We start from the raw sequence: 26,835 nt of genomic DNA on the forward strand, positions 1-26,835 counted from the left end.
CTCCCTAACCCCAAAAATGTCCCTCCCCATCAAGGTATCTCTTTCATTACTTCCCCCTCTGTGCTGCCCCCAAACCGTCTAGCTGAACTTTTGAGACTATAATACTTAAGTTGCCAACTATCAGGTATTGACCTTGGCGATTATCAGCAGGGGTTGGGAAACCCGAATTCCTTATCCAGTGAAAAAGACTGAGGCCATTTCAGCATAGCTGGATTTAATGAGCTCAGAGAGTCTGAGGACTTGCTCAGTGCAATTCTCTCTCTCTTTGGGAGGAAAGTATATATCAGTGATTTGAGTGCACAAGCCAGACTCACAAGCCAGACTTCGTCGGTATGAATCCCCAGCAGACCATTTGGGTTTGTGACTGACTCTTTGGTGGGATTGCATATGAACTTTTTGCCTCACTTTTCCTGTTTGAAAAATATGGAAGTTATTAGTATCCATTTCACAGGGCAATGCAAAGATTACATTGGTTAATACGTGAATTGCCTGGCATATAGTAAGCACTATAATAATATATTATATATTATATAATAATATATACTATAGTATAATATAAGGCATATAATAGATTACAAATGAGCTCTTGTTATCTTTTATACCTACCATCAACACTTCAGGCAATGAAAACTATTTTTCCCCAGGCTACTCTTGAGGAGAGAGGGATGAGAAATATTTAAATAGAAAGATAGAGGGGATAAAAGACAGGCAGAAACACAGGATAGACTCAGGAGGGCCTGGATCAGCATCCATTGACCCCTTCTGTTTCTTCTAAAGGGCTTTTTATAGGAATGTCAAGAGGTGGAGCAAAAGACCTCCCCCAGCACAGCAAAGTGCAGACCCTTTTCAATCACCTGGTAACCACACACCTGGTCAAGCCATCCTCTAATGCAGCCCTGCTGGGTAAAGCAAGCTCAGATCTCACTAGGAAACCTCTGTGGGCCTCCACACGTGGACAAATCTTTCATAGAGGAATCCTTAACTCCCTGGGGAGAGTACTGTGCAATGGCTGTCTGCTACTGTTGTTTCTTCTTGTAACGTTTGTCTCTGATCACCGAAGTTTCGACTGTTCATTCCTGTAAAGAAACTCTCAATTAGCTCCAAAAGAGGCAGTAAAAATGTAATCAGTTCACGATTACATTGGACTGGGAATTATATAATTGTACACTTTGGAGTAAGGGAAGGGTTTTTTTTTTTTTTTTTTTTTTTTTTTTTTGGTTTTTGGAGACAGGGTTTCTCTGTGTAGTTTTGGTGCCTGTCCTGGATCTCACTCTGTAGACCAGGCTGGCCTCGAACTCACAGAGATCCACCTGGCTCTGCCTCCCGAATGCTGGGATTAAAGGCTTGCACCATGCACCACCACCACCACCATCGGCAAGGGAGAGTTTTGACCTTTCATTTTAACCCTTTCATAAACGTGGACAGGGAAAGAAGTCGCCAAGAACAGAGCGGAGCACCGAGTTTCAGAACTCCGGACCACGGGGATCGTAGAAAGATAATTAGAAAGTCTATTCTAACTTGCAGACTGGGCCGAACTTCTCCCCCTGGGCTGTAGGCAGTTCTTGGGGATAGGGGATCAGAGGGGCATCTAGACTTCCTATCACACCTGGCGCAGTGTTCAAAGTTTAAAAAGCCAGAAACTATTTGAAAAGCGCACAGTACTAAGAAATAAGGCAACTGGGAAGACTTTGTGTCAAACATCCTTCGTTTCCCTGCAAACCTTCAGCTTGTTCCTCGGCTTACACCTGCATGGGTTGAATGTTCCAGTCTCCATCCATTCTCAAAGCCTGAGTTCTAAGGAGCTGGAAAAACAAAACAAAACGAAACACAAAATGATCCAGTCGGAACCTCTAGTCACAAGACTTCCTTCCCTTGTTGCTATGAGGCAGAGAAGACAAGAGATGGACAAGGAGCAAAGCAGCGCTCTGAGTGGCCGGACAGTAACAGCGTCCACAGCCAGGGTCCTGCCTGTTCCGTTAATTGCCCCCGCCCCGCCCCGACCGCCTTTAAAAAGCTCCAACTTGCAACCAAATCCCCAGTCAGAGCGCCGCAGAAAGGACCGCGATGGGCTTGGGTGACTACAGCCACTTCAGACAGCGGATGTCCCGGGGACTCCACGGGGTCTCGGGCAGGGCTGCCCTGTGGTCCCCAGCCTTTCATCCGATGCGCCGCATCCCTTGCGGCACCTGGCGCATCGAGGCGCAGGAGCAGGTCCGGGCGTCCAGCCCGGTGCTGGATCACCTCCGGCGACAGCTGGAGCGCGCCTTCCAGCGGGCGGCGGCACGCGGGCGAGCGAGGCGCGCGCGGGAGGCGGTGGCGGCGGTGGCGGCGGCCGCGGCGGTCGCGCGGGAGGAGCGGACCCGGGCGCGCATGGAGTGCGCGCTGGCCCGGCTGCGCGCGGAGCTGGTGAGCGCGGGCTGCGCGGCGGGGCTCGCACTCCCGAACCGAGGGTACCCCATAGGAGGACCCCCGGGCGGGGGCGCCCACGGGATTGCTGCTGGGGTGGGAGATCTCTCCTGGGCGCCTGATTTCCTCGAGACTCGGTGTTGAGGCCTCCTTGGGTCATAACTCTATGGAGCAGGGCTTGGCCTATGTAGTTCAGGGACTGGCCCAGACTCCGGAGAGGGGCCCCTCCCCAGTCCGTTTCTGTAGTTTTCTATCCTCTAGTCTAGAAGCTTCCCCATAGCAAACTCTTAGTCTGAATATGTTTAGGGTGAGGAGACAGACGTTTCAATGAAACCGACAACCTAGATGGATAAAATGAGTCCATCAGAAAGAAACTCTCTAAGTCATGCCTATTATTTTTGTTTTATCCCTTGCTAAGAATTCAGAAAACGACTGGGCGTTTAACAGGAAGGAGTGTGTGTAGATACTTTAGATGACTTTTTTTAATGAAAAAATTAAATTAGGCAATTTGAAAAGGACAGAAGTATAAAGAACTCAGACTTTAAAATGGCGACGCCTATGGATGTTGCATAATGGAGACTTGTAAAGTTCTCTGCATTGAATGCGACAACGAACCACTCCTGCACAACGCAGTTAAGAAACCTCGGCGGGTGATCGATTTCATTTCTGGTTTTAAGAAGGGCAACAAGATAGTAAATCCAATTTAACCGTATTAGCAATCTGAATTTGATAAGGAATGCATTATGTTTGATCTAGCGGTATTACGTGGAGCACCTGGTTCTCATCTAGAGTCTAAGAAGCCCAATGGGGATGAGGAAGCCGCTTTGTTGCCTAGTGAAACTACCTCCCTGCACACCAGGGGGTTGAGGCTGTGGGCCAGGATACCACACTGGAGTGCCTGGGCCTGGCCGAACACTCTATGCTGCTACTTTGAGACATGTCACCCCCTTCCCCCACCTGTTGATGACTCATAGTGAGGTCATGGGACAAGCTCTAAGGCACCTTTAACCTTAGCATTCCAACAAGTTGCTTCATCAATAGGAGGTTTAGGCAAGAAATGTGTTATGGGTGGGAAGAAGGTAAGGAATTACAGGCTCTGCTAATACTTGCTGGTCCTACAGCTTTGAGAATGTGAATTAGCAGACTTGAGTTTGTTTATTCATCTGTAATGTAGAGGTAATCTCATGAGATGACTGTAATTATATGAGATGATACTATATGACATGCCTAGGCCATATGCACTTTATTGACTGTTGTTGTTATTATAATTATTATAGATCTTGGAAACTGATTGTGCCTAAAAGGACAAACAAGAACATATCAAGACTTGAGACTTGAGAATTGAGTCAACAAGATGGCGCTTTAGAGGCTCCTGAGGACAGGCCTGAAGACCCGAGTTCAATCCCCAGTTCCCACGAGGTGGCAGGAGAAAACCCACTCCTTGACCCGCACACAAGAACACTGTGGCACAAGCATGCATGCACTCACACATGCAAACAGAAGCATGCACAAGTAAAGAAATGGAAAAAAAAATAAAAGGAATTTAGAATTTCTGGACAGGAAACAGAGAATTTTACACATAGCCAGTTGCTATTTTCCTGGAGTGTAGGCCCTGGTCCCCATCTTCAGGAACTCCCTAGTCCATGTGCTGATCTAAAAAAGAAGCAGCAGAGTGGATACTTAGCTCAGGATCATCACCACTAGAAGCAGTTTTGATCTGGGTCATTAGCAAGATCTCTATGGGAATTAGAGTTCCCATGTATGGAATGCACAGACATCATGAATTACACTGGAGTTTATGTAAGGGACAATGATGAACAATCAGTCATGTTACATATATTATGTTCTGTTTAGCTTACTAACGATGGCATTAATTTCTACGTCCTTTGACTGGATTTCTGGAGTTAAACCTAAAGTTTTCTATGTATATAATCTTTTTTTTTTTTCATCCCTCAGAGAAGGTTTGGAGCTTTCATAAGGCTCTCAAAGGGATCCATGATGAAAGAAGTGTAAAAACCACGAGTGTTTGAATTTCCCAAATAAGTGTGAATTACACATGCTTTACTTAGATGGGTGAATCATTATCAGTCATTTTTCACCCTTGATACTTGGCACGATGGAGGGCAGGCATCCATCACCTCACTGATTCATCCCTTCATTCACTACACCTTTTAACAAGGATACCCAGACCCTGTTATGGATACCTACGCAGTGCACTAACTGATAATGCCGTCATTAAGGAGTAGTCGAATTCCACCTTCATCAACATCAGTCTGGTGTTGTCTGTATGTTATCAGAGACATGTCAATAGAATTCGATGGAAGCATGTCTAAGAGGCAACGATGCCTGGCAGGAGGCTTTTCTGAAAGTATTAATATTTATTTGCATTCTATGGAAAGAGGACTGGCAAAGTGCCTCTTAGAACAGAGGGGTCGAATGGAGGTGCGTCTCAGCACAGCATTTCCTTAGAGGCCTGCAAGATGTCTGATCACCTGTGATAGGAGCTGGCATGGAGACAGTGCTAGGAAATGAAGCTGGAAAAGCAGGGCAGGACTCTAGAGCCCGAGGAACACGTCAGAGGACAGTCTTGGGGTAGATTATGGGGACTTTTTATGGCGATGGCTGTATGATTTGTTTCTGTTTGTTTGCTGGGTGCCTTGGATGGCTGTCTCCTCTAACATTTCTAGTTCTTGCTTCCAGAGACGCAAGAGTTCCAAGTGCAAAAGAATAAAAAAAATAAGCATCAGAGGAAAAGAAAAAGATAGGCCTGCCTAATATTTTATTTTGCAGATTGAGGAGGACTCGCCAATGCGGTGTTTGCAGTTTACTATTACAGTGCCCTGGCTTATCCTGAGGGCTACTGTGGATGAATTCATAGAGGGTGGTAAACAGAAAACATTATTTTACAGACTGCATTAAGCATGACTTCAGTTGATGGAATATGCAAATAGTTGCTCTTTAGCTTTAGGTTAAAACATGGCTGGACCACACTTTGTTGGTGGCCTGCCTTCTCAGTAACCTGTCCTTGGAGATGTAATTTTTAAAATTTTATTTGAACACACAAGGGCCTCATAAACTCCCATTGGAGGAGGTTATGAATCAGCCTTGCTATATAGCAGGCTTTGTTCTAGAGTGAAAAGTGTGAGATTATATAAGGACACATAACTATACATGTGCCTCCGAGGTGTCGTTATATGGTTTTACTCAGCAGGGAGGCCATTTAAAATCCTGAAAACTTGAAATGACAAGTAATCAAGTAAATGGGCCCAGATCCTGAGCGCTCAGGTGGCCCCGGGCAGTTATCCTGTGGCTCAGAAAGCTCATAAAGATAAATGATTTCACTGTGATCACACGCCATTGCTTGAAAACAGCCTTCGGTGCATAGGTATTTGTCACACGGACAGCTCTGTACATCAGCTATTTTTGTTTTCATTTCAAGGCCATTTCAAAAGCTAGTTATTTGTCTGGATTTTACCTTGTTGTAGAAAAAGCTACTTTAATAACCAGAGCCAACAGTCAGAAAGGGAGAGTACGATGAGAAATGTATCTTTCTTTTTGTCTTATTTTCCTTTCCTACCTACTGCTTATTTCTCATGTCCAGTCAGAGAGCAGTTTCATTTGATCTATATCTCAAACTAATAAAATCCTCCCCCCCCTCCTTTTTTTTTTTCTTTTAGCTGGAATTGCGTTTCCAGAACCATCAGCTGGCCCGAACTTTACTGGATTTAAACACGAAAATGCAGCAGCTGAAGAAGCAGCAGGACCTGGAGCGTGCATCCAAATCCCAGAGCCCGGAAGATGATGCGATGAATCCCGAGTGTGGAAACGCATAGTGGAAAGTCCAAGGCCGCATTTCTGAAGCAGTCCTGAACCTCACCATAACACAAGCGACTCTGAAATCATTCCAACATTAACACTAGCCATGCTGTATGTGTGCTCTGAGGGACATTCTGTCCAGCAAATCTTAGGTGTAAGGAGGAAGTGGGGGGAAAAAGAATCTAAGAAAGGGGAGAGAGGCATTTCTTGAAGTTTAAAAAATATTCATCCGTTGGATTGACTGGTTTTAGTAGGAGGAAGGGAAGAAGGATGAGAGGAGAGAAAAAGGGGGAAGTTGAAAGCCCAAACCATTAAAGACTGCCTTACCGCCAGCTTACCACCTTGCACATTACCTTATTACCTTCCTTTCTGTAGTTTGGTGCGGACTTGCAGAATCTGTGCTTGCTCTTACTTTATTTATTTTTGGTCCATCTAGTAGTCAATCCAGTACTCTTCTGACTTGTGAAACGGAGAATTGCTAGTGCCTGGATTCCAGCCATGCGCTCCATGTGGCCGGCATTAAGGGTTTCTCGGTTTCTTGCTGGATGTAGTCATGGACGAAATGCATAATTATTCTCCTAAAATCTCTTGCCTCAGTTGATTCAAGTTTGAGTTTCATGATGTACACCCCTACATTCCTAACTAACATAGTTCTTTGATTCAATTAACTTAGGAGTTAAAATGGTTCTTCTCGTTGAATTAAAACATCTCATTGTACCCCAAAAGTGCTTCTCAATGCAAAAGTAAAATTAATAAAAAATAGTTGCAGACCTAATTGGTGTTTCTAGTTGTTATTATCTATGAAATTATGCCAATGTGTGTAATTGTAGTTAAAATTAAAATTAGTTCTTAAGACAAAAGAGGACAGAAAGGCAGTAGCCTTTTTCTTAAAAATAAATGCTAGGATTGGTGTAGTGGGTAGCTGTTCCAGCTTTGACCTGGAAGTACTACCTCCATTGAGGCTTCGGTAACTGTCACACCTACAAGGCAGGGCTGAGACCGGAGCTCTTAAGATCCGAGATCTAGATGTGTCACCTCTCTTGGTTTTAAGGGCTCCTGTCTTGGCCCTGCCTTGTAGGTGTAACAGTTACAAAGCCTCAGTGGGGGTAGTACTTCCAGGTCAAATCTGGAACAGCTACCTATTACATCTTGGCATCATAGCTTAGCCTGTGCAAGTCCCTGGGTTCAAGCCCCAGTACCCCAAAATAATTTAAAAAGAAGAAGGAAAAACAACTTGTGTTGTAAGGATTGAGGGACTGTCTGGATCAAGTTTACTTTGTTTTTAACTCTTTTTGCCCATAAGTAAACGATCCTAACACCTTCGTAATGAATCTCTTTTCTCTGAGACTGGGATTCACTGTGGACATTGTCGATTGGGTAGTAGGCGGTGCCTTGACATCTGACCACTGGATTCCTTGAAGCTCTCTGAAATAAGCTCTTGGCTTTGTGTTTGTTGGGATGCATGCTGTGTGGCTGCTTGTTTGCTGTTCCTGTGTGTGTGTGTGTGTGTGTGTGTGTGTGTGTGTGTGTGTGTGTGTGTGCGCGCGCGCGCGCAGAGGATACCCTTCAGGGATCGGTCCTATCCTTTTCACCTTGTTTGAGACAAGGCTCCTTTTTGTTTTCGAATGTTCTCCTGTCTCAGGCTCCCAACTCCCCACAGAGTCACACTGAGATGGTAGACGCACGTGCTACCACATCCAGCTGTGGGTGTGTATTCGAGTGCTGAAAGTGTGCCTTTACACACTCAGCTATCTTCTCAGCCCAATTTTACACAAATTTTGATATTTACACAAGTTGGTGATATTACTTGTGATCTCCTTTAATTTCTTTTTTAAAACTTCAACTTAAGTGCAGGAACAGTCATTCTCAAGTGCATTGTTAGGACTAGTCTTTATAAATCATCTGAATAGTCATTGTATAAGCTTGATTCCTTACAGAGTGCAGAACGCTGGCATTGGTTAGTACTCAGTTATATAATTTGGTTCCACTGGTAATGTCTATCGACATAAAAAGAAAAAAAAACCTGAAGGAGAATTTTGAAAGTCAGCCTATTGGTAACTTACATTGTCAGGCAAAAAACGGTAAAATATTTATTATTTTATTGTAAAGCTTTGTCACAAACGTTTCTCCCCTCTATCTTCAGGGATAAAACAATGGGCCACTATGTCTTTTTAGGGGCCATAGGTGCAGAAGCAGAATAAACTCCTGGTCTCGAAGGTGTCTTATTTATGGAAGTCCTAAATGGCAGAGTGAGCCCTTGACTTTGGCAGTGCAGCAGGAAAACGCCATAGGAGCTTGACTCATGGGGCATTCTCATCACGTGTTTCTGCCCTGTCACCCACCTTTGGTTTTTAATAGTAACAGAAGGCGCACGATCGCTTTCCTGCCTTTTCTTCGCAATGATGCGCAGCTGTGTGTTGTTGGCTCGCTGTACCGCCGTGGCACAGTGGAGACTCATGGGAAGTCATCAGGAAAACTCTTTGAAGAGGCGTGAGGAGGAACCGTCTTTCTGGGGTTTAAAAATAAGCTGGGGCCACAACAGTGCGACATTTTAAAGACACGCGTGATGGAAGCAACCAAGACGAGTGCCAGCTGGAGGGGAAAATGAGAAAATCATTAGAACTCAAATTATGCAGCAGGGAAGGAGCCTCTGAAAAAGTCCAAGAAAGGAAGATGTTTACAACCAGGGTGGATAGAGGGGCCAACAGAAGTGATACCAAAAATGAGTTTGTTGTGGAGGAAAATATGGTGCTTGGGTTTTTCAAATGGCCCCAGTTTCTCACAGTGGTACATTACGGGGTGGGGGATAAAGCCCCATCCGCAGGCAATGGTCTTTTTACTCTACGCTAGCACCCATCAGCGAGAGGCGCCAAGTGAATTGAGACAATTAGGAGCTTTGCACAGGTTGTTAGGCATCACATTCCTTCACAGGTGGCCTGCATGAATCACACTTGGGTTGGCTTGCCAAACTACTTCTGGAACAGGTGCTGCTGCAGGACCCAGCCTGGGGACAGACGAGTCGGCTGTGGAGAACCTCAGGAGAGCTGAGCCGGCACTAGCGCAATTACGAGAATCCTCTTCCCCCTGTCCCTTTCTGGCAGGGTCCAGTGCCCAGCATAGTCATCAACTGTTTATTTACCACTATAATCACTGCCGACTCCCCGCGGGCCCCGGGGCTGGCACAAGGCTCTCCAGTGCCAGCTGCTTTCTCTCTTGCTTTTGCGGTTGCCATTGCTGCGGATGCCTCTTTACCCATGCTTTGAATGAAGGTTAGGTTACAATGAGAAACAATGTGGTTAGGGTTTAGGGTTAAAGCTCGTCTGCTGTGTCTACCTCAGCGTCTTAATCTACCTGAACGAGGTTGGGGTGGAGGCAGTAGAACTCCAGGATTGGTGAACCCTCAGAGCAGACTGTTCGAATTCTTTGGATGCTGCTGAATGCTGTGGGTTAGAGGCCCCAGTTCCTTAGGAGCCAGAATGCCACCATCTGTCTCTGCTGGGCTCAGTGTAAGAGGGAAATGTGCAGTGTACAGACAGTAATGAAGCTAGCAATGATTTTAGCCATCACTCGTGGACTAGCCCGTGTGCCAAGGACTGCATTTGTGTTATCTTATTTAATCCTCATAGTGATTTATAGGACCTGTTTACAGAACTGCGTGACCCTGGTGGTTCGTCTTAGCACTGCCACGACCAGCCATATGCTTCAAGTTTGTTAGGTTTATCTAAAAAAAAAAAAAAAAAAAAAACAAAACTAAAGACAATACTTTGCTTAAATCTTGAGAAGACTACATTGAAGGGCCTGTATCATAGTGTTATTTCTGTTGCTCTGATAAAATACACTGTTAAAAAGCAATTGAGGGGAGCATAGGTTTATGTTGGCTTACAATTCCAGGTCATTCATCATAGCAGAGAAGTCAAGGTAGCAAGAATTTACGACGGCTGATCACATCATATCCACATCGAAGAACAGAGAGACGTGAATGCAATCATGTGCGCCTCGTCCATTCTCATACAGTCTGGGACCCAAGTCCAGGGAATGATGCTGCCCTCAGGGCACTGCGTCTTTTAATATCAATTAATCAAGACACTCCCCCAGTGGCACTCCCACAGCCCAACCTGATCCAGATAATCCCTTTTGGGATTCTCTTCCTAGCTGATTCTGGATTGTGTCAAATGTACAATTAAAACTAACCATCACAGTGTAGAACCTGGAGAGGTGTGTGTGTGTGTGTGTGTGTGTGTGTGTGTGTGTGTGTGTGTCTGTGTGTGTCTGTGTGTGCGTGTATGTGTGTGTGAAGTCAAAGTTGGGTGTTCTCTCTATTGTTTTCTGCCTTAGTTTTAAAGACAGGATCTCTCACTGAATCCCGAGTTTAGGAATTTGGCTAGGCTGACTGATCAGCAAGTCCTAGAGATCCATCTCTCTCTGAACAAGACCTACCCCTCCTCGGGTTGCAAACATTTGGTGCATGCTGTCAGCTGTCATGCCTTGCTCTTTCATGGGTGTTGGGGACCAATGCTCAGGTCCTCATGAGTGTGCTCTGAGTCCATTACTGACCAGGTCATCTTCCCAGACCCCTGTTTCGAAGGTTTTCTGATGGAGGCTCACTCTTCTACTTCTGTTGGGCTTCTTTTCCTCCCATACTTTCAGTTCTACAGAATCTCACCACCATTTTGGACTTGGACTTTCCCTGTGCCCTTTTCCACTTTACATCTTGAATGCTCTGTTGACAGTCTTCTCTGCTGACTGATAAGCTAATTCCCCAAACATGGGAATAAAGAATAGGGGGCATAAAGTCAATAAAACCTGCCACTCTCCAGCCCCTGGATATGCCTGGCAGTTCAACTGAATTGTCCTAATGACTCTGTGCAATGGGAACAATTGCTTTTCCCATTTTAGAGAAAGTGTCTGAGAAGGGATAAAACTTGCCACTGCTCACTCAGCTAGCAAATCGGAGCTGTTGGGAATCACACCCACGACTGGGAAGGGGGGGGACTAAGTATGACTAAATAAATTCAATATCATAACAACAGATTATAATGGAAGCATATTTAGAGTGCTCAGGCAGACTTCATTGAAGGCATGCCTGCAAGGAATTGTGTCCACCTGAATAAAATACCTTCATTTGTGTCTTACAACCTATATAAGCTAATCGAGAGATTTTGGACAGATCACTATGTATCTGTCTAATTTTTATCTTTTGAAGATGTGAGGGAGGGTAGAAATAATTCAAAAGCACCCCTTTGATTTCAAAACATCTAATTCTCCCTGCTGCGGCTGGGCTCAACTGACACCTGTGGTAGCTCCTGTTTATCACTACATCTGCCAGGAAGTGGACTCTCCCAGGTTCAACTCTTGTTCGGGTCACTGTCCCAGCTGTGGCAGTCTTGATGATGACAGGAAACATTTCTGATCACTCTTGGATGTCCCTCTGCTCTCCTCACAGTCTGTAGCTACATCTGAAGTTAATGTCTCATTTGCACTTCAGAGAGAGACAAGCAGTACTGAGAACTCTTGCATGGTATGATTTTGGAGGCAGCTTCTGAAGTAGACACTACTAGTTGACTGTAATGCATCGTGCTATGTAACTCTGCTGTCAGATGGTGGGGATGAAATCCTGGCTCCTTCACCTTGTCACTATCTCCAGTACCCCCGTGGTTCATTTTTGTTTATTTGTTAAATGATAATAACCACACCTACCTATGGGTTGTTATGAAGACCTCATGGATGAATGTCTGTGAAGTGTTTAAAACACTCTCAAAGATCATTATTATAACAGTCTACCCTACAGGCATTTCACTCATCATTCTTGGCTAATAGAAGTGTCTGAGTCTGAGACACAGGCTGAGAATGACAACTTTGTTTTTCCAGCCCCTCTTTCAGTGCATGAAGGATGAGGAATCCAGTCCTGCCCAATAAGATGTAAAGGGAAATTTACTGGGAATGGTGGTTGGTGAAGGTTCTGAAAATATTCTTTCTTTTTAAGTAGAGATAGGAAGTAAACCCCGCCTCCCCTACACACACACTTTGTATTTCCTGCCTTGCAAGCATTATCACATGATATTAAAAAAAAACCCTTTCATCTACTGTAGCCAGCCATTCTGTGACCAAGGTGGGAGCCATGCGGACCTGTTGAGGATGAGAGGACAGAGGGATGCAAAGAAAGCCGTGACTTGACCCTGTCAATCACTGAGCTGTAGGCTCAATCGTGCAACAGCCTAACTCTGGCTGGCCTTGCTCTGTGACAATCATAATAATAAAACACATTTGTTTAGGTCATGTTTATTTGGGTATTTGGCTTCTTACATCGTAGAGCATCCTCACTGACACACTTCAACCTTAATAACTTTGTGGTACAGAGACCCATGCATGATGGAATATCATCTGATGATATCTGTAAGTATCATCAGACACGATGCACGCTGTGCATTTAGTGACAGTCTGTCCTGTGCAATCAACTAAAATGTGTTTGAGGGGGACTTCTCTGGAATCCTGAAGTAAAAGTTGACTGCTGGAAGTATTTCTCAGTGCTTATTGCTGATTAAGGATGTCTACACGTCTCCAGAACTACCTTTCTGACTCTACCAGAGAAGCTGTTTTACTTTAAAGCAACTAAAAAAAATAGGGTTGAAATATTTTTTTAATATATCTTAGAATTCTGTGGCAGCAAAACCCAGCAAAGTGTTGATCAGCTCTGTAATTTTTCTATGAGAGAAGCTTGGCAAGCCATTGCAAAACAGAATTGAATGTTTTTTAAAAATATGTTTATTATTATTTATTTATGTGTACATGTGTATATATCTGATATGCGCATGTACCTGAGGTTAGGGCCATCACCTGGAGCTGGAGTTACAGGCAGTTGTAAGCTGTCTGATGGGGGTGCTGGGAATCGAACTCAAGTCCTCTGCAAGAACAATACATGTTCTTAACCACTGGGCTATCTCTCTGGAGTGTTTTTTTTGTTTGTTTGTTTTTTGTTTTTTTGAGACAGGATTTCTCTGTGTAGCTTTGGAGCCTTTCCTGGAACTCACTCTGTAGCCCAGGCTGGCCTCGAACTCACAGAGGTCCGCCTACCTTTGCCTCCCGAGTGCTGGGATTAAAGGCATGCGCCGCCGCCACCACCACCCGGCAGAATTGAATGTCTTTAAGAAGACTGTCTATTCTGTTGGTCTTTTCTGTGTCAAACACGCAGATTGCAAGCCCAGTGCCACTTTGAGATCTTTGGCAGCAGTTAACTCTGCAGCTCACACACGATTGAGCCTGTATGATAATGAGTATTCAGAGACTGGTAATACCTGGGGGGGCGCTCACCAACCTAAGACAGAGACGCCTGGGCAGGCGTCTCCATGACGGGTAAGGTGACCTGCTGACGTCCCATGCAACCTAAGTCAGAAGCTCATTTCCTAGTAAAGGGGGGACCTGTAGGGCCCTGGCCCCTGTTTTGGGTAACTGTTGCCTTGCTTGCTGACCTTGACCTTGATATCCTCCCTATGCTAATTCCCTGCTGCGTTCCACTCTCCTGAATGCTTAAGGGAAGTTCCTTGTCTGTGTATCCTGCATAATGGGTGTTAATAGCTTAGATGCAAGATTGTAAAACATTAGTAGCAAACTTCTGCCCTCAGGGGTTCTCCCATTGTGCTGTAAGCCTATATTTAAGACCTCCTCTCTCCTTCAATAAACGGCATTTGGAAATAAATAAATAAATAAATATAAAAAACTAAATAAAAAAACAAAGAAGAAGACTGTCTAAAGTGGTAGTGTGGATTTCTGTCCCTCTAAACTTCCATAGGATCCTGTTAGGAACTGTCAAACAAAGAAGTATTTCAGGGTTTCAAGGTAAGATGAACAGGTCCAGTGTCCTTCAAGATTAACCACCATCTGTGGTTTGTTTTTAACCACCGGATGGTATGGTTCACAGTGCTCTTGATAACACAGAGTTTACTGAGCTCTTTACGATACAAAGTTCACCAGGTGCTGTCATGAGTGATAGCTTATTAAACTTACACCAGCTCTCTGGAGGAGATGTGGCTTGAAGTGATTTAAAAGAGTTTGTTTTAATTTTTAAAATTAGCGTGCATAGTATTAGGCTTCATTCCATCATTTTCAAATAAAATCTGTCCTTGTTGATTCTCCTCTGTCCTTCCATTCCGACTCCCGTCTTGTACCTGTCCACTCCTTTCACATAGCCTCATTTCCTCTTTCATGTCTCTTGTGTACTTCTGTGCTCCCCCACTTCCTCAATGTCCCTTCTCTTCTTTTGTGGTCTCTCTTCCAGTCTTCTAGTTTTACAGTCTATCCCCACAGTCCTTCCCGCTCGTATCCACACACAGAAGCATTACAGGCTAAGATAAGCATGTGAGCAAACATGAGTTTTCAGGACAATCAGCAAAGCCTGCCCGTGCGGTTAGACAAGCCACTCTCTCCTTGCTTTTTCTAGTTGTCAGTTTTCTCCCAGGAAGCAAAGTTACTTCTTGTGGAGAGCATCCTGTTAGGAGTGGAAGGGACAGCTGCAGGTATGAGCTGAACTGGATGTGGTCTCTGGTGAGTTCCTGGTGTCTCCGGCCTTTATCTGCCTGATTTGTAGAGCTAGGGAATTAACCTAAAATCATCTTTACATTTCTTTTTGTTAATCAACCCCCACTGCTGGTAGTGCTTCCCCTTCCAGGATTTTCTTTTTCTTTTTTCTTTTTCATCCCCCCTCTCTTTAATTGAAATAGATTCTTCTGTCATCCAATAATACATCTTGACCACAGTTTCACTTCCCTCCACTCCTCCCATCCATCTCTCCCCGCTTCCCTCTCCCTCAGATTCACCCCGCCTCTGTTTTCCCTCAGAAAAGAGCAGGCCTCTAAGGGACAACAACAAAACACAACAAAACAAGGTACAATAAGACAGGCAAAAGCCCACATATCAAGACTGGTCCTAAGAGTAGGCAAAGGAGTCAGCCTTTGCCACACCCACTCCTGCTTTTAAAAGTTTCACAAAAACACCAAGCTAATAGTACACCAAGGACCTTGTGCAGATCCTTGCATGCCCTGGGCTTGCTACTTCAATCTTTATGAGCCTATGTGAACCCTGCTTAGTTGATTCACTGGGCCATGTTTGCCTGGTGTCGTCCATCAACTCTGACTCCTACAGTCTTTCCTCCCCCTCTTTTGTGGGGTTCCCAGAGCTCTGAGTGGAGGGATCTGATGGATACCTCCAATTTAGACTCTCACTCTGCATAATGTCTGGCTGTAAGTTTCTGCACCCACTCCCATCTGCTACTGGAGGAAGCCTCTCTGATGATGACTAGACAAGGCATTGATCGATGAGTACAACAGAATATCATTAGGAATCAATTCATTGATTTTTTTGGGGGGGGGGCAGTTTTGTTTGGTTCTACACCAGGTCTCTGGGCTATCCAGTCTCTAGTTCCTGGTCAATCAGGCAGCATAGGCCATGGGGCTCTTGAGGTGTGGGCCTCAAGTTAAACAAGACATTGATTGGCCACTCCTGCAAGTTCTGCACCATCATTGCCCCAGCACATCTTGCAGACAGGACAGATAGTAGGTTGAGGGTTTTGTGGCTGGGTTGGTGTCCAGGTTTCTCTTTCTGTAGCCTGAAGCATAACTTCTTATGCCAAAGAGATTAGAACATAAGTGTGAAGGATCCATGAAGGCACCAGCTCGACCTCTCTACGTTCAGTGAGCTATGTGGGTGTTGTCCTCAGTGATGGGGCCCCACTATCAGTTTTGGGGAAGTGACTTCTCTGTCCTAGAATAAGTCTGGGTTGTTTAGGGATCTTCATGAGACCCCCTTGGCCAACAACTCAACTGAATGCAGCCTAGTAGCCTTGCCTCACTGCAAAGGATGGCCCGTTTAGACTTCGTATCCTCCATCACTAGGAGTCCTCACTAGGGTTATCCTTATAGATTCCAGGAAGTTTCCGCTGCACTAGGTTTCCACACAACTCCTGCAGTACTCCCCATTTCCAGCTATCTCTCCCTGAACTCTCTCTCTGTCTCTCTCTCTCACATACTTGATCCCCCACTGCTCTCATCCCCACCTGACCCATGTCCACCTGCAAAATCTAGTGGCTCCTCAGAAAATTGAAAATGGATCTACCTCAAGACCCAGCTATACCACTTTTGGATTATATTCAAAGGATACTCTATCCCACCACAAGGACACTTGTTCAGTTATGTTCATTGTGGCTTTATTCATAATAGCCAGAAACTGGAAACAGCCTAGCTGTCCCACAACTGAAGAATGGGTAAACAAAATGTGGGAAGAGTGTCACTGTGGAGGTGGGCTTTGAGGTCTCATATTTGCTCAAGACACTGCCCAGTATCTCAGTTCACTTCCTGTTGCCTTTGGATCAAGATGTAAGAACTCTCAGCTCTAGCACCATGTCTGCCTGAATCCTGCCTTGCTTTACACCATGATAATAATGGACTAAAACTCTAAATTGTGCAAGCCACCTTAATTAAGTGTTTTCCTTTAAAAGAGCTGTGGTGGTCATGGTGTCTCTTCACAGCAATAGAAATCCTAACTAAGACATTTCCCCTCCCTCCCTCCCTTCTCTTCTTTCTGCTTTTTTTTCCCCCCTGCGACAGGGTTTCTCTGTGAAGCTTTTGGAGCCTGTCTTGGAACTCACTCTGTAGATCAGGCTGGCCTGGAACTCACAGAGATCTGTCTGCCTCTGCCTCCCGAATGCTGGGAAAAAGGTATGCACCACCACAGCCCGGCTCTGCTTGCTTGCTTTCTCTCTTTCTTTCTTTCTTTCTTTCTTTCTTTCTTTCTTTCTTTCTTTCTTTCTTTCTTTCTTTCTTCTCTCTTTCTTTCTTTCTTTCTTTTTCTTTGTATCTACTGAATGCCAGGCACTGTTCTAGGTATGTATTTGGTGTTGACTTTGAAATAAACATCTTGGTGGATGTTGTTTGAGACAACCAATAGGTAAAATGGGGCCGTAGCTCTCATGGATCTTGTATCTTAGTAAATAGCAGGGGAAGAGGACCAGATCAGGAAGGAATGATAATACAATGTGATAAGTGATATGGCAGTGGAAAACTCCCTTAGTGCTAAGGGAGTTGGTAGAAAACACACTTAGCTTGGACAAAGGAATAAAATCAGATTGGTCAACCATGACAAGCTTTGCAAAACCACGATTTCTGGGTTAGATTATGCCTGAGTAGCTAGTGCAGATATTTCAAAACTACCTTAAAAATGAACTTTTGTTATGACCAAACTTTCATATAACACACTGCAATAAAATAATTCTAAAACAAAATGTTTTTTGGGTCTTTCGATGGGATGTCCCCTCACCCCAAACAAAGGAAGCACTTTCTGTTTTTTGACCTTGTAAATGCTTCTTTATTCTGTTGACTCTAGAGCTTATACATTCCAGCCATGACACAGGAGAGTTGGGTGTTTTAGCTTTCTTCTTTTTTTTTTGAAAGCCAAAATATTGAACAATTTTATTTTTTTAAATTTAATTAATTAATTAATTAATTTAGGTTTTTCAAGACAGGGTTTCTCTGTGTAGCTTTGCGCCTTTCCTGGAACTCACTTGGTAGCCCAGGCTGGCCTCGAACTCATAGAGATCTGCCTGGCTCTGCCTCCCGAGTGCTGGGATTAAAGGTGTGCGCCACCACGGCCCGGCAATTTTTTTATTTTATAATTTAATTTAATTTTACATATCAGCCACAGATTCCCCTGTCCTCCCCCCCCCGCCCCCGCCTTCCCCCCAGTCAACCCCCCATTCCCATCTCCTCCAGGGCAAAGACTCCCCTGGGGATTCAGTTCAACCTGGTAGATTCAGTCCAGGCAGGTCCAGTCCCCTCCTCCCAGGCTGAGCGAAGTGTCCCTGCATAAGCCCCAGGTTCCAAACAGCCAGCTCATGCACTAAGGACAGGTCCCGATCCCACTGCCTGGGGACCTCCTAAACAGTTCAAGCTAATCAACTGTCTCACTTATCCAGAGGGTCTGATCCAGTTGGAGGCTCCTCAGCTATTGATTCATAGTTCATGTGTTTTCACTAGTTTGACTATTTGTCCCTGTGCTTTTCCCCATCTTGGTCTCAACAATTCTCGCTCATACAATCCCTCCTCTTTCTCGCCAATTGGACTCCTGGAGCTCCACCTGGGGCCTGACCATGGATCTTTGCATCTGCTTCCCTCAGTCATTGGATGAGATTTCTAGCATGACAGTTAGGGTGTTTGGCCATCCCATCACCAGAGTAGGTCAGTTCCGGCTGTCTCTCAACCATTGCCAGTAGTCTATTGTGGAGGTATCTTTGTGGATTTCTGGGGACCTCTCTAGCACTTTGCTTCTTTCTATTCCCATGTGGTCTTCATTTATCATGATCTCTTATTCCTTGTTCTCCCTCTCTGTTCTTGATCCAGCTGGGATCTCCCTCTCCCCTAAGCTCTCTTTCCCTTGACCCTTGCCCTTCATTACCCCCACTCACGTCCAGGTTGTTCATGTAGATCTCATTCATTTCTCTGTCATTGGGCGATCCCTGTGTCTTTCTTAGGGCCCTGTTTTCTATTTAGCCTCCCTGGAGTTGTGAGTAGCAGTCTAGTCATCTTTGTTTTACATCTACCCACATACCATGTTTGTCTTTCTGAGTATGGGTTACCTTACTCAGGATGATTTTTTCTAGATCCATCCATTTGCCTGCAAACCTCATGATGTCATTGTTTTTCTCTGCTGAGTAGTACTCCATTGTGTATATGTACCACATTTTATTTATCCATTCTTCAGTTGAAGGGCATCTAGGTTTTTTCCAGGTTCTGGCTATTACAAACAATGCTGATATGAACATAGCTGAGCAAGTGCCCTTGTGGTATGATTGAGCATTCCTTGGGTATATGCCCAAGAGTGGTATAGCTGAGTCTTGGGAGAGATTGATTCCCAATTTCCTAAGAAAGCACCATATTGATTTACATTCCCACCAGCAGTGGAGGAAGAGTTCCCCTTGCTCCACATCCTCTCCAGCATAAGCTGTCTTCAGTGTTTTTGAGCTTAGCCATTCTGACAGATGTAAGATGGTATCTCAGAGTTGTTTTGATTTGCATTTCCCTGATGATTAGGGATGCTGAGCAATTCCTTAAATGTCTTTCAGCCATTTGAGCTTCCTCTGTTGAGAATTCTCTGTTTAGTTCTATAGCCCATTTCTTAATTGGACTGTTGGGCATTTTGATGTCTAATTTCTTGAGTTCTTTATATATTCTGGATATCAGCCCTCTGTCAGATGTGGGGTTGGTTGAAGACCTTTTTCCATTCTGTAGGCTGTCGCTTTGTCTTGTTGACCGTGTCCTTTGCTCAACAAAAGCCTCTCAGTTTCAAGAGGTCCCATTGATTGACTGTTTCCCTCAGTGTCTGTGCTACTGGTGTTATATTTAGGATGTTTTAGCTTTCTTATACTTGCTCTTTCAGACACCTTCAGTCTTCTGAGTATGGTAACTTTCCTCCTTACATTTACATTTACAAGTTTTATTATTACTACCTGCTGAATCAAGCAATAGACCATGATGCATACTGTTTTCTTGTGAAAGTTTTATTTTTCTAATTATGTGATTTTGCTTCGTGTTCCTGGGAACTTCTTGTCTCATTCCTCCTGAAGCTCGAAGCAACATCAGCTGTCGAACGTTGTGCTGAAGTTCATGCCTCCCTCAGCTCATCACTTGGCTGGCCTTGAAGGCTGCAGAGACACCCCCAACCCCACACCAGACACACAGAACATAAGGCTGTGGCAGGCACTTCAGATGTGAATGACAACAAATGCATTTGTAATGCTTGTTGTGAAGTGCTTATCTGTTAATTCTAAAACCTTTGCCCTGGATTGGGTTCAATTGATTAACATTTCTCCTCATAATGAATATTTTTTTGTATTTATTGTTATACTTAGGATATTTAATTATGCTAGATGGCATAAATTTCAAATTCTTATCTGCCAGACTTGCTCCCACTCCTCTCTTTCTCTGTAGGCTTCTATGAATATCACTGGATTATTCCCCAAGATACGGTAGCACTGGTTAGAAGCCATTTCATCATTTTATATCTTGTATTTAAGGTTTGTTAGATGAGGCAAAAATGGTATTAAGCCTAGAGAGAATTATTCCAAGCTACCAAGGGCCCTTCTGAGTATTCTCTACTTCTGAGTACTGTCTTGTGAAGTTTTCTGGTAGGGCTGTTGAGGGAGATGTTTTTCATAGTCCTCTGTGAACACCGGCATTAATCCTTTCAGATGGCCCCATGCTTATGGGTAATTTTGTTACATGGATCTACTGATAAGTCTTCTGGTACAAACCAAGAAGGATGTTCTGAAAATATAGTCTCTTTCTGTGCATTTCCCACCTTTCTGGTACCCTGTCCTTTGATCTCCAACCTAGCTCTCATCATGCAATCAACTCCATCACTTCTATCAGGCTCCTCTCGTGTGTCAGAAAGCCTGGAAAAGACTCGAGGTATTATTGAGTCTATTGTAAGTAAGGATTGCCATGCTTATTTTTCACATTTCAGAGATCATGGACTTTTGTTAATTTCACATATTTTGTATGGTTTTTGATTTTTGTTCTGATTTTTTTTTTTCAGCTGGGAGGATAAACATAGGTGTAGTTGAAATCGTCTCTTTCATCATCCTTCAGGGATACTGTTTGGATGGATCAATGAGTTCATGGATCACAAAATGCAATCTTACTGGATAGAATGGAAGAGGGGCTCTTTCTTGTCATTAACAGAGGAAGAAAGTCCAACACATCTTTTTAAAAAATTGAGGTCAATCATTGATTTTTTTCCACCATAATAATCAAAAGATGAAGTAATCATCAAGATGCTACTTTCACAGTTAAGAAAGGCAGGAGAAACTGGGAATTTCTTTATATAGAAATCTCTAGACTGGTGCCTATGTTGAACATAACAGTGAGACATAGAGACTAGTTCAAGTTAGGCAGACATCCAGTTATTTTGAGAACAGTCCTATAAATTTCTTCAAATAACAAACTAAACATATTTGAGAAGAGTACATGAAAATGTGTGTATTTACGATTTCTGTGTATTTATTTTGGGTACGCTTGGTATAATCTAGAGTAATTGCACAGATTGAAGCATCCACTTGTGAGAAACAGAGGGAAATAAATATAGGCATTAACATCTTTAATGAGGAGTTAATGCTGGAAAAGTCTCCTTTTTGATTTTTGTCTTATAGGATGTGGGAGGTATTAATACTTGCATACTTTTGTTTTACACTTTTATCCAAGGTAGAGCAGTTCTGAAAAATCCTCCCGTGGGCCAAAACAGGATACAAGGAGCACCTGAGAGCAAGCAAGGAGGTGAGTCTGATGATGCAGCAAGCAAGAAAAGTCAACAAACACAGACACAATGTGCCATCCATAGCACTGGGAGTGATCCCCAAGCAGCTGAGCTGCCCCGGGGCTAGAAGAGTTCAGAGTAGGCTTGGTCTAAGAGCTCAGGGATCTTCAGTCCTGTAAAGAAAACAGAAAAGGACTTAAGACGACTTTTTTTTTTTTTAATTTATTTTAATTTATTTTGCAATACAATTCAGTTCTACATATCGGTCACGGATTCCCTTGTTCTCCCCCCCCTCCCGTCCCCCTCACCTTCCCCCCAACGGCCCCCCCCCCATTCCCATCTCCTCCAGGGCAAAGCCTTCCCCACAGACTGAGGTCAACCTGGTAGACTCAGTCCAGGCAGGTCCAGTCCCCTCCTCCCAGGCCGAGCCAAACAATCCTGCATAGGCCCCAGGTTTCAAACAGCCAACTCATGCAATGAGCACAAGATCTGGTCCCACTGCCTGGATGCCTCCCAAACAGATCAAGCCAATCAACTGTCTCACCCATTCGGAGGGCCTGATCCAGTGGGGACCCCTCAGCCATTGGTTCATAGTTCATGTGTTTCCATTCATTTGGCTATTTGTCCCTGACTTTTATGTATTCACCTGGAACCTAAGGACCAAAGGGAAGCAAGAGGGTGCTTAAAATTTCTTCCTTAGGTTTTAGGGGGGTTGTAGACATACCCTATAGAGCATCAGAGTCTGCACCCTAATACATGAGTCACCATTAATATTTCATACCATTGTGGAGACATTAATATTATTTCAGGACGTATTCACAGACTTCAGAGGAAGGCAAACATCTGTCACACTCACCTCATTGTCCTTTACCCTCGGATCCTGACAACCACCAATCTGCTTTTCTATCTCTCTGCAATGTCGACTCTGGATATTTCATGTAAGTGGAAGCATAAGTTTTGTTTCAGGCTTTTTTTTTCCACTAGCATAATATTCCTAAGTTTCATTTATGTTACATCAATACTTCACTCATTTTAGAGTTTTGCATGGATCTATCACATTTTGTTTATCCATTCATCATGGAATTTGGGTTGTGTTCACTTTTTGGCCCTTGTGAGTAGTGTTTCTATAAGCAATTGCACACAAGTTTTTATTTAAACATCTGCTTTCATTTTTTGGAGTCTAACGAATAGTGTAATTGCTGACTCATGTGGTAATTTTACTTTTAGCTTATAAAGGAACTGTCAAACTGCTTTCTACCATAGCTACACCACTCTACTGAACTTACATTTAATGAGAAAGTGTTTATTTCAAGGATGTTTTGTGCCTCAGTAATTTATTTTTCCTACCAACTTCTAAGGATTGCTCTGAGGATTAATAACCTTTGTGAAACTGTTAAAGGTTTTCTCCAAGCAGCCTTCATATAAATTAAAGACAAAAGTGCTCAAGCAATTCTAGCATAGTTTGCAAGGAGTTTGATAGTTCAATAAATTTGCACAAAATTTGACTTGGATAGGTATGGACTTTTATAGTCTGAGAAGACCTGAAGCTAAAAAGAGACAAATTGAGTTGAATTAGTCTGTGTTGAGTTGATCTGTTTTTCCTAATGAGATGTTGGAAGAAAAAAAGAGAAGCCTTTTATCTTTTTGAGGTATAAGCACAGATTCCAGTTGTTAGAACAATCGATGAATTTATCTTTATCCAGAACTTTCTAGTGAACTAAAACCTGAGATTGCTGCTGTGAAAACAGAAGCTAAAGAGCCCTGGAACAATGACATTTGGTGTCTTTTAAGAGGCTTCCATAATAGTTTCTGAGAGACAGCAAAATGAAAAACAAATTTGAACTATCTCATGGCTCTAGACCACATCTAAAAACCTCCCGGTAAGGGACAGACAGCTTTTGTTACCCATGAAGCACACAGAGAGTTTCCAAGGTAACTTGGTAGGGATAGAGCATCCACAGGTTCTGAACGCAAGGCTATCTCAGAACCATCCATTCAGACTGGAATCAATCCCTTGTTTTCAGAGTAATACCAGAAACTCATGGAGCAAGCACAGGAGCCAGAGGAAGATGTCAAGAACAGCTCTATGTTTCCCTGTAAATGATGGCTTCAGAACTGTCTGATACACCCAGTGTCACCCCATGACACACTCAAGCCCCACTTCACTGAGCTAGTACCTTGCATACTGTTGTTGTTTGTTTTTGCTCTTTTGAGGAGCCCACCACCCAGCTCTCAAATAAATCACACAGGGAGGCTTATTCTTAATTATAAATGCACTGCTTTAGCTTGGCTTATTTCTAGTCAGCTTTCCTTAATTTAAATTATCCCATCTACCTTTTGCCTCTGGGCTTTTCCTTTTCTATTCCTGTACACCTTTCTTTGTTTCTTACTCCGTGGCTTGCTGTGTAGCTGGGTGGCTGGCCCCTGGGTCCTCCTCCATGTTCTCTTGCTCTTTCTTTTCCTTCTCCCTCTCCTCCCAGATTTTTCCTTCTATTTATCCTCTCTGCTTGCCAGCCCTGCCTATCCTTTCCCTGTCTCACCACTGGCCATTCAACTCTTTGTTGGACCATCAGGTGTTTTAGACAGGCACAGTAACACAGCTTCACAGAGTTAAACAAATGTAACATAAACAAAAGTAACACACCTTAAAATAATATTCCCCAACAGCATACCATGACCAAAACCAAAATCAAATCAAAACAAAAAATAACCCCTCCATGTATGAAAGACTTTTTGCATAATCAAGCATTTTACTATGTATTGTGTATTACACATTTTACATGTGTTATTTAGACCTTTACAGCAACAGTGAGAAGTTGGTTCATATTAATGGTAGAACCAAAGAAATTGGGTGGGTGACGGACGAGGATCGACAAGGGTGAACCTCAAACTGAAGGACAGACGGCTCTGAAGTCTGAGATGAACAAATGTGTGCCCGGCGCTCAGGAGATGATGAAGGAGGAAGTGAGTTGAAGGCCACCCTGAGTTACACAGAGAATACCAGGTCAACTAGGGCTATTTAGTGAGATGTAGACTCAAAAAATTAAAAATCATAAAATTAAAACAACAAGTTTGAGGTTTTATGAATACACCAATTATCTTCGCAAATGGTATAAAAAAAATCAGGCAGGTGGTAGTGGCACAGGCCTTTAAACCCAGCACTCGGGAGGCAGAGGTAGGTGGATCTCTGTGAGTTCGAGGCCAATCTAGTCTACCAGAGAGAGTTGCAGGACAGGCTCCAAAGTTATTCAGAGAAACCCTATCTCGAAAAAAAATCTAAAGAAAAAAAATGTGAAAATAATACCCCATGATTAATTTTTAAAGATAGTCTTCACAGCCTGAATATGTTATTCATCAGAGTGATTTAAAAGCATACAACGTTATTTGTCCACCGCTGAGATGCCATCTGAAATAACTTTGTTCTTAAGATTCTAATGAAGTTCACTGTCACTCCCAACCTCCCGGTGCTGGAGTGTTATGTATTTCACTAACTCTGGTTCCCAGCTCTAGCTTCCTCTCGATTAGTTTACCGATATAAGCACTGTCTTTTCTTTCCCTTAGAAGTGGAATAAAGAAAAAAAACCCCAGGCTGGAGGTGTAGCTCAGTTGGTGGGGTGTTTGCCTACTACCATCCACTAAACCCTGGGTTTGATTCCCAGCGCCATATATATTAGGAGGGTGGCTTACACCTGCAGTCCTAACAGTCTGGAGGTGGAGAAAGGAGGGTCATGAGTTCAAGATCACCATAGCTAAGACCCTGTTAAAAAAAAAAAAAAAGAAGAAGAGGGACTGGGAAGGTAGGTCAGTTGGTAAATCAAGTCCTTGCTGTGAACGTTGCTTCCCAGAACCAGGTTACACCCAGGAGAAGTGGTACATGCCTGTAATCCCAGTGCTGAGGAGGCAGAGACAGGAGGATCATGAGGTTTACTGTCCAGCCAGTCTAGCCTACTTGGGGGGTGGAGACAAGTGAGAGACCCTGCGTCAAGAGGAACAGTGAATCACCCGAGGAATGACATCTGAGGAGGTTGTCCTCTGTCCTCCACACGGACACATATACACACGTAAATGTGGACGTATAACACCCTCCCCCCCTCTTGCTCCAATTCTCATACTGGTTTATTACTGGTTGACTCAGGTCAATTAATTTTCTTCCTTCCTCCGTCCCTCCATCTCTCTCTCTCTCTCTCTCTCTCTCTCTCTCTCTCTCTCTCTCTCTCTCTCTCTCCCCCCTTTCTCTCTTTCTTTCTTCTCTTTCTTTCTTTCTTTCTTTCTTTCTTTCTTTCTTCTTTCTTTCTTTCTTTCTTTCTTTTCTTTCTTTCTTTCTTTCTTTCTTTCTTTCTTTCTTTCCTTTTCTTAGTATTGAACTCCTGCTGGCCAAATATTCTTCTACTGAGCTATATCCTCAACCCTTGTTCTTTATGTCAAACTTGTGGAGAAAAGACCCTAAACACTTCTTGCCATGGACCAGACTTTTTGATATTACAAAATCTCCTTACCAGAGTTATTCCCTGAAAATAATTTTATTTTTAATGAGGTAAAGTGAGTTAAAGGCACAGCTGCTGCATCCTTCCCTTTCCCATCCACTTCTCATGCTCCTCAGAGGAACTGATGTCATCTGTGCACGCAGGAGATTTGGGTTACAGGGGTGTTTATTTGAATGGTCAGGAACAGGGCAATCTTGGATCCTATGAACATATGGAAAAGGTGTGAAAGATTATTATTTTCCTTTAATGTCTTTAAAAAAGTATTTTAAGTGGGCAAATGACTTGATAAATTACATGTTTATGGGTACAATTAGCTTTTCTGTGTGTTTATATTGTGGAATTATTTAATCATGTTAGTTAATGAGTCATGGTCTTACCTTTTTGTGTTGAAAGCCCTTAAAATCTACTATTCTAGCAATTTTGAAACATGTGTTTATTGTGTCAGTATTTCTATAGTTACCAATTTTGTGTAATAGATCACTAAAGATTATTCCTCCTAACCAAAATCTTATACTCTGTAATCAGCATCTTTCCTTTTCTCATGTACTCTCCCCACTACGTCTCCAGTAACGACCATCCTATCTGGTATTTTTGTATTACACACATAAATAAGATTGTGCATTGTTTTTCTTTCTGTGCCTGGATCACTTTGCTTAGTGTAGTGTCCTCCAGTTTTGTCCATGAAGTTTTGAGGGAATATGCTCCAATGTTCAGCATTATTCATAATACCCAAGATAAGAAGGCAACCTGGTGCCTAGGGAAATGTTATTCAGTTTTTGCCACTACGGTGGAGAGCGCAGAGGGTCAGAATGGACTCTGACTCGTCAAGTTCAAT

General features: G+C 43.4%; 1 protein-coding gene and 1 long non-coding RNA gene across 2 annotated transcripts; one reads left to right on the forward strand and one right to left on the reverse strand.

Moving 5' to 3' along the window:
- Positions 1-214: 214 nt before the first annotated feature.
- Positions 215-1,833, reverse strand: LOC128116221 (uncharacterized). The gene is made up of 3 exons (XR_008220410.1): positions 1,721-1,833; positions 870-1,076; positions 215-410 (listed from the first exon to the last, which is right to left on the reverse strand). It is a non-coding gene; the product is annotated as an uncharacterized LOC128116221 (long non-coding RNA).
- A 108-nt stretch (positions 1,834-1,941) lies between these two features.
- On the forward strand, positions 1,942-6,997 carry Aard (alanine and arginine rich domain containing protein). The gene is made up of 2 exons (XM_052747408.1): positions 1,942-2,406; positions 6,084-6,997. The coding sequence occupies exons 1-2, from the start codon at positions 2,065-2,067 to the stop codon at positions 6,237-6,239; spliced, it is 498 nt and encodes a 165-aa protein (XP_052603368.1). The 5' UTR covers positions 1,942-2,064; the 3' UTR covers positions 6,240-6,997.
- The last annotated feature ends 19,838 nt before the right edge of the window (positions 6,998-26,835 follow it).

Source organism: Peromyscus californicus, unplaced genomic scaffold (assembly GCF_007827085.1).
Source record: "Peromyscus californicus insignis strain IS unplaced genomic scaffold, ASM782708v3 Scaffold_20__1_contigs__length_68692818, whole genome shotgun sequence".
Classification (NCBI taxonomy): Eukaryota; Metazoa; Chordata; class Mammalia; order Rodentia; family Cricetidae; genus Peromyscus; species Peromyscus californicus.